We start from the raw sequence: 8779 nt of genomic DNA on the forward strand, positions 1-8779 counted from the left end.
ATAGAATGTGTGTTGCTATAATGTATAGTATATGTTTGTGCCTGAACAAAGGGTTTTATGTAAATTAGGTTTCTTAATTATCATGTTTATAATTGTTATAATAAGTTCAATTTCAGTTTTGTTCTTGGCAGGATTATGACCTCTTTTGCCTGATTTCAGATCCAGTTGTGAATCATGCTTGTGTTCTGTCTGATGTAGTTAACTACTTTGGTAACACACATCCACACTACTGTTGACCATATAAAGATTAATGCCCATTCTTTAGTGCTATAGTATTTTTAATTGGGTTGGGGGGTGAATAATGATGTTCACATATCACTCCAGAAGTGATATGGGAGAATATCACTGAGGGAATAAAGTACCCTCAATAACACCACATTTGGAGTTCTACCTCTAGTACTGACATGATGAACTTTTCTTAATTTGTATATTTTTGTGAAAATAATATTGTGGTGAAATACTTAGAACTAACAGTAATCTATATTCAAGCAATAACTGTGTGCATACATTATTTCTATTCTTTTTATTTTGTTCCCATAAGTCAATGTGATTGCTGGATTGATTGGTGGACATTTTACCCCCTCAGGATAATTCTACACATGAGAAACTATATTTTTTGTATGAGGATCACAGTTTTGTATTTTACTATGGTGTCCTACTACTAAGGGCTACAATACAGAGTATTATTAGATCCTGCCTGCATTTAGCAAAACATTTGGAGGTGTTCTAAATGATTGGCTAGTAAGGTTCACCCAGTGATCTTCCTTTACATAGTTCTAAAATATAAGGTACGAAATTGGCAGGTAAAAATCATATTTTTCTCCTTCTAAGCTTGACTTTTACCTTTTATTTATTTTATGATTAAAAGATAATAAAGTACAGTTTTCAACTTGCATTTTTAAAATTTTAATTCATAAGAATATTTTTGTTTGCAGGGTTATTTTGAACTAAGGTTTCATGATTATATACCATAAGAAGGGACTTTGTATTTCGCTGCATTATCTAAAAAATGTTATTTTCAGTATATATTATAACTGTGTACTACTGTCCAAAGTGAGAAAAAAGAAAAATAAGAAAATAAATTCTTAGTGTGATGGTAAGCTACCTGTAGACATTTTATTTTTGAGTATTTAAGTTTTAAAATGTCTTCCCACTGTTACCTAACAATGTTTCATCCTTATTAAGTGCAGTTATTTTGTTCAACAGCAGTCAGTGGAAGAGCATCTGCAATGTCAAACACTCCTACCCACAGTATCGCTGCTTCCATTTCCCAACCTCAGACTCCAACTCCAAGTCCTATCATCTCTCCTTCAGCCATGCTTCCTATCTACCCTGCCATTGATATTGATGCACAGGTAAGCTCCAAATTCAGAAGGGATAGTTTTGAACTTGGATGTCATCACTAAAATATTACTCAGTAATTTAAATAATAGACTTCTGGTTGAAGACCTGAGCTACGGTTACAAATAAATTAGAATCCACATTGTCAGTTTTTTTGTTTTTTGTTTTTTTTTAAGAATATATTTTTATTTTTTAAAAGAGATTTATTTATTTATGCATACAGAACTGGGGTATAGGCCAGAGGTGCAGGGGCAGTGAGAGAATTCACCAGAGACAGGTGAGGAGCAGAACAGACAGATCGACAAAGCATACTGCTGAGTGGGTGAGACAGGATGCACCATGTGGATCACCTTCAGGGCCAGGTTTCAAAAACTAAAGCAGCTGCAGCTAGCTTGGAGTGCTGTGCTTTAACTCACTGCACTACCAGGGAGGGCCAGAATCCACATTTTTAAAAATAAAATGCCAAATAAAAATTATTACTGTAATTATGTGATGGTCTGGTTTCTAACAGTGTCAGGTAGTCTTTATTAAACTTTAGTTAGAAAAGGAGATAGAAATCAATTATTTTAAATTACTTAGTATTTGCTTCACATCGCAAATTAAATTAGAAAGCAGACTGTAAAATTTATAATGGATTTCACCTAAAACAAAACAAAAAATGAGCATTAATTTATGTGTTTGCTTTAAATTTATATTGTGTTGGAAAAATGTGGTCATGCTGATTAAAATATATAGTGAATCTGTTTGTCTATAAAGCTGTTAATTTGTGTGTGTGTGTGTGTGCGTGTGTTTTTCCAATAGTTTGTTATAAAATCTTGGGACAAAGTGAGATTGGGTAGGAAAGGGTCTAGCTTATATTTTGTCCTGAAAGAACAACAGGAACCTGACTTAGCAGAATGTTGAGCAGGAGAAGGGTATATGGCCTTTTTCAGGACTGAGAAATGTTTGTAGTTTACTTAGATTTGCATTTGATTAATAACTGGGGTAGGTTCCAGAAGTGAGATTGGCACTCTGCATCATATACCTTTTAGGCTTTTAGATAATCAGTTCTTTATAAACCTAAATTTTAGGAAGTAAGAGAAAAATGAAAAATGTGTACATTTACTGCTGGAGCATTTGGAGCATGTACTTTCAACCTGTTAAGAATAAATCCTCTCTTACATTAACACGTTTCTTGGTAATACTATGAAGAAAGAATTTTATTTCTGTTCCTGCTTCCCAAATATAATTTTATTTGTGCTAAGTTTTTGAGAGCACTTAAAATTTCAGGGTCTATTTTTAAATAATTAACTAATTTTCAGACCAAACACATAAATTGACGAATCTTCATAATACCCATTTCCCTGGTAAAAAAAAAAACCAAGGCTTAAGCAAGATACTAAGCTTTTTGCTTACCATCAGTTCATTTAGCTAAGTAGGAAGCATTGGGACTGAAGGTCAAAATTTTTTTTGATTATTTATTTATATACTTTATATCACTGTTCATTTTTGTACAATGCCTGCTTTCTCCTCTCAGGTGTAGTCCATGTAAGATTCCCACTACCAGTTCGCCCGTGCACCATCACCATAGTCCTTTGTGCTCTTCCTTTGCATTTGGATCCCTCACCTTCTCCTTCCCTTCAGAATGTCTCTGATTTATAGTTAATTGCCTGTTAATTATTATTATTATATTATTGTTGTTGTTATTTTTTTCCCAATCCCTTATTTGGTTCCTCTGCATTCCTCCTGTAAATGAATGGAGGTCAAATTTAAAGTTGGTTTGATTTCAGAAGTACCCTTCTTAATTTCCATATAGTTCAGCCTTTTAAAAAACTGGGATAATCATTTATGAACCACAGTAGTGGTTAATTTTGATAAAAGTTTTCTTAATTTATTGTGTTTCCAAATAGCGCCTTTAAGCGGTTAGAAGAAACATATTTTGTACTCAGTTCATCTGAGTTTTTTTCCCTAGATTCTACAATAAAAGTTCTATAAGATTTTGAATATTTGTTTTTAATGTGTGGCAGTCCTATGTCTTAACTATCAAGTGATGTGACAAAATAAAATTTAAGACCAGTATTCTGAACATTTTGAAAGATTAAACATTATCTAATTGTAGAAAAAGAGAAAAATAAAAGCTTTATCAATACATTGTACTTGGTATAAAATTTGCATTATTTTCACTCCCGTTTTTTTTTTTTTAGTCTGTTAATATCAAATACTTTTTCTAGTTTTCTTTAGAATAAGATTTGGTCCATAACCAAAAGTAAAAACATCGTCAAAATATAAAAGGGCTCTTCCTGATGGCACAACAGGTTAAAGCGCAGCACTACTGAGCTAGCAGCAGCAGCTTCGGCACCAGTTAGATCCCCGGCCAGGGAGGTGACCCACATGGCACAGCAGACCTCTCCTGTCTCACCTACTGCTGCCCTTAGCAGTGTACTTCATCAGTCTTCCTGTTCTGCTCCCCCATCTGTCTGGTGAATCCTCTTACCACTCCTGCACCTCTTGCCTGTACCCCATTCCGTATGCATAAATAAATATACTTTTTTAAAGGAACCAAGATATAAAAAAGAATTTCTGCTGATCTCTTAAATATTTCTATGCACTTAGTGTCTGCACCAGGCTACTTGTTTTTCAGGAGGCCTAGTTTTTTGATTTTATATATATATTGGGGTAACTTTATTTTATAGCAGTATATGTTTTAGGGGTCTAGATGAATACATATACCAGCAAAGCTCCCCCCTCAATGATCTTCCACCATGTTTTATTGCATCTATTCCCCCCTTTTATCAATTCTTAACTTAGGTTTAAACATTATATTAACCTTGTCAATTAGGTTTTAGAAAACAGACCTACCATTTGGATGGCAAAATATGTTGTATCATCACTTTCCTAACATGTTATCTTAGCTATTCTATTATTTGAATCAAATCTTAATTTAAGGAAGAATGAAATAAATATTAATTCTTTAAAACCTCGGTGTATGTCTCTTTTTTAAAATGTTAGTGATTCTTGAAAAAAGGTCATATCTTAAATCCTTTTATTATCATTATACTAAATAGTATTTTTTAAAGGATTAGGATAAATCAGTGTTTAGATTTGGGTGATGAAGATGCTGAAGATAAGAATTTGTGTTCTTTATAAAGGTTTTCACTTAACATTATTTAACTTGTGTGTGCAAGTGTATGCCTTATTAAGCTTATCACTTTTCTGTAATATAATGATTTTATTAACTCAGGTTTGTCCAAAAACTTACAGTGCTTTAAGATTAATATGACATACCGTGCTGTTAGGAAAACTTAATTTAGGAAACATAAATAAGTAGTTGAAGGAATGATTTAAAACTCCTTCACTATACTACTTTGGTAGCATAACCGTAATCTTTATTTTCATTTTGCTTGAATGGTGTAACTAACTCTTAACCTATGTACTATGGGTGTTGAAATTAGGAATCAGGTAGAGATTTTTAAGAACCACTGGTTTTTTATGATGCAGTAAATGTAGCATTAAGCATTGTATTAAATATTTTATAGATTTCACTTTCTGAAATTTTAATAACAGTGCTAAAATGAGGAAAAAACTAGTGTCATTCATGGGTTATAAAAACTTGTGTTCCAGAGGTACTCCCCCTTTCACATTTCTTACAGCATGTTTTTTATGTATTTTTAGTTGATTTACATTTCTGTTCTCAAACTTCTAAGGGTTTTCTTTGAACTTGGAGTAACTTTTTCTTGTATGTCTTAAAAGTAACAAAAACATTTCCTTACACAATTTGACACTAATTTTAACATGAAGACTGAAATTGTAAAGAATGTCAAATTATGTTTCACCTGTAATAATTTCAGTATCATTTGGACATTTCTTAATGTTGGTATTGCAAAACAGATTAGGACTATCACAAGGATTTAATGAGAAAAAGTCTAGGGAAGAAGAGTTAATAGTGTTAGACAGTAATGCTGCCATTAAAGAATTTACTTTTAAAATACATACCTTCTACTTAGTTACTTACCATCCGACTGATTATTTTCACTCATTGACTATCATAATATGCTATCCTTTTTAATCTTAAATATGACCCATGAGATAGATGGTTAGAGAATAAGATATTTGGAATGATGGTGGTAATGGTGATTTAAAATGTTCACCTCTTTAGTCTTAATAGTTTTTTAAAAGTCATATATCACTTGGTATAATTAGTAGATAATACATCCTTTTCTAAAGATAATTTGGTTGTGTTTTTCACCTGCATTCCTGCTCATCAAAAGTTGCCTTTAATACTGTATCTGTCTTATGATTTTTCCTGTTTTTCTCTTACAACATTGAAAAATCATGTTGATAACTTACAGGATAATTTTACATTAAATATACCTTCAGTCATGTTTTTATAAGCCAGAATTGTCATAGCAATATCTGTTATGGCACGTAATAGTATATTTTATGGTATCATGAGCTAAATTGAAATTTTCTTGAGAATAACAGTCTAGATGAGCTCTTAACATAGTTCTGGACATCTTTCTCCTTTTCAGGTTTCTTCTAGCTAACTTACAAAGAAAACGACTTGTTAACCAGCATAATATAATTGAGCTTTAGTGGTGTCATGTTTTCCAAAATGTCATCATCTATTTTTGTCATCATTATTTCCTTGATTGGTAATATTCAAAAAACCTGTCCCCCTCCTTCCCTTTTTTTTTTTCCCTCTGTGCATTGTCAGTCATTTTTAAAATTTTAACCCAAACTTCTACTTAACTTAATTTGTTGTTTGATGTATTAAAATTAGGATGGTATTTCCTACCATTTTGGAATTGTGTAGGTGTGTATTTGGGGGTGGAAACCTTACCTCAGAATCTTTAAATTCTCTATTCTTAAAAGATTCTTATAAAATGTTGATTGCTTTAATTTCTCTTTAATGCAAAAATACAATGAAAGTACCCACTCTTAAAGTACCCACTCTTAATATTCCCAAGGAATTTAACTAATCCTCCTTTCTTAGCTTTAAATATTTTCCCTAAAACTCACATAATACATTGTTTATAATTCTTTCATAGTTTGAACCTCATTTTGCTCTCTATAATAATTAGCAAGCTACTATTGGGCAGGGTCTATATTTACTTACCATTGTCAACCCTAGAGTACCTAGCAGAATACTTTGAATATAAAGGTGCTTAATAAATATTAGTTGAATCAATATAATACAGATAAAACATTATTTTACTGATTCACTAAAATTGTCCACACCTATCGTTTTCAAATTTTGTTTCTTCATTCTCTATTTAATATTAACTCCTCTACCCCTGGAAGATGTAGAAACCTTGTAAACTTCATCATAAAGTTGACTCTTGTAGTCTATACAGTAACCTAGGGTGCACATAAGACAAACTCAACATTACATTATCTCAGTGAGGTTTCACTTAGAGCTGCTCTAGATTTATGAGGAAAGCAAGAAGTTATACAGGATCCTCTTTATTTTTTAAGCCAGTCCTTACCAGTTAATAACTTGTGTGACCATCAGAAGGTTATTTCTCTGAGTCCTTTCCGTCTCTGAAATCAGACATATTAATTCCTTTTCTTATATACCTGAAATGAAGATCAAATACTATAACACAGTTGGAGCTGTCACTCACTTAAGTATTCATGTCCTTCTCCATTGTTGTAGTTGGTGCATCTCTCCCTTGTGGCCATCCCTGATCTCTGCAGTCAGTAGCTCTGCTCTCTGCCAGCCTCTTCTGCAGAGCAGTTTTTGCGGTCTCCCTCTTCATCACTGACTAGTAGGCTTTTTCTTATTTCTTGACTCTACCGATTTTACCTTTTGTCTCTTGTTATTCATTTTTTTAAATAATGGAGCTTGGTTTTTAGAATTATTGACCTTCTGGGAGAATATGCCTTTTTGTATTTATTACATAAATATAGAAGATGTAGTATAAATACAGTGAATACATATTTCATTTATAGTACTTTGTTTTGTTAGTAGTAGTTAAAGCTGTTGTCATTCACTCAACTTAATATTTTCCTAGCAAAACATCCCATGTAGGTAGAGAATAAAAAAAGTAAAAACAGCTAGAATGAGCTTTTCTGGTTTAGCATCAGTCTCTCATACCAGAAATTCCCTCAATTTCCCAGACAAGTTAAAGTGATATGTCACCCTATTTAGAATATAGCTTAATTTGTTTTTCATTAGAAATACTTGATTTGTATTTAGAGTTGATGAAGTGTACAAATGAAAAAGTATATTCATTTATTCAAATTGTCCCAGACATACTAAAAAAAGGTTTCCAATCAATAGAATGCCAGTTTTAAGTTTAAATTAAAAAATTCAGTTCCTTAGTCATATTAGTCATAGCTGTGTTTTAAGAATAACCACATCTTGTTAGTTATTAGTTTTTTTAGAAAGTGCAACTTGAATATACTATAAATGAGTACTTAAATAGTCCACGTAAAAGCATTTAAACTGTGATGATAAAATGTGACCTCTGATAAATTCAGTATTTGTCATTGCCATTAATAGAAGGTAGAAGTAAATTATGTATAAATGGTGTCATATCTTAATTATTATAGTCTGTTTTCTTTCCAAATACTCTGTCTATTATGTATATGTTTTTGCTACTTTTAAGTATATGGGGACTTTGTTCACAAACACAGCTAAAATACTTGGCAACAATTTTTTTTTTTCAAGACTTGCTTTTTATCTTAGTTAGATGGGTCCAAAACTGCACTGTTGAAATTCTACTTAATATCCTACATGTTTTGATGTCTTCCTATTTTAATGGAAACCAAACTATTTTTCTTCCCTGTGTAAATTCTGGGTATTATTTAGCCCAACCATTTCTGATAGTCTTTGTGCTGATGCTGAAGACTCAAGGGGAGCCCTTTGCAGATTACAGGAGTGCTCTCTTTCATAGTGCTTTGTGCACCAGCAGTCTGTTCCATAATTGTAGCCACCTTGAACTCGCCAAACTCTTCTCAACTCAAGAGACTGCCAGACTATTTGGGTACCCTCTCCCTGCACTGTATCTTGGAAACACTGGGCAGTTAATAATTTCTGTCCTCAGAAATCACTGTCAAAGGCTGCCTGTCTAAAGACCATCATTTCAGAAAACTTGTCCCTATTTTTAGGAAGTTGAAATAGGAAACTAGATCTTGGCTATGTTACTCCATTAATGGCTAGGAGTGAAAGTGAATCTATAGTACTTTTAAGTATGTTGGAAAGAACATAAAAATCATAACTTTCTTCATTTATGGTTACTTTAAGAATTGCCCGCAAAGTCCAAATAATTGTAACATTTTCAAAATCCCAGTGACCTCCCTGGTGGTGCAGGGAGTCTCAGTGCATTCAAACTATCACCAGCCACAGCCTATTGTGTTCTCACTAAGCCTGTTGTGCTCCTTCTGTCTCTGGTGAATCTCCTCTCTTCCTCTCTTTCTCTCTCTTTCTCTCTCTCTCTCTCTCTCTCTCTCTCTC

General features: G+C 32.7%; 1 protein-coding gene across 3 annotated transcripts in view; it reads left to right on the forward strand.

Moving 5' to 3' along the window:
- Positions 1-8779, forward strand: part of ANKRD17 (ankyrin repeat domain 17) — a 136359-nt gene that overhangs the window by 95398 nt on the left and 32182 nt on the right. For all 3 annotated transcript variants that reach the window (XM_004681223.1, XM_004681222.2, XM_004681220.2), the window contains one exon: positions 1207-1355. In XM_004681223.1, coding sequence (XP_004681280.1) covers positions 1207-1355 — 149 coding nt within the window. The remainder of the gene's footprint in view (positions 1-1206; positions 1356-8779) is intronic.

This window comes from Condylura cristata, unplaced genomic scaffold (assembly GCF_000260355.1).
Source record: "Condylura cristata isolate star-nosed mole 26May11 unplaced genomic scaffold, ConCri1.0 scaffold00012, whole genome shotgun sequence".
NCBI lineage: Eukaryota > Metazoa > Chordata > Mammalia > Eulipotyphla > Talpidae > Condylura > Condylura cristata.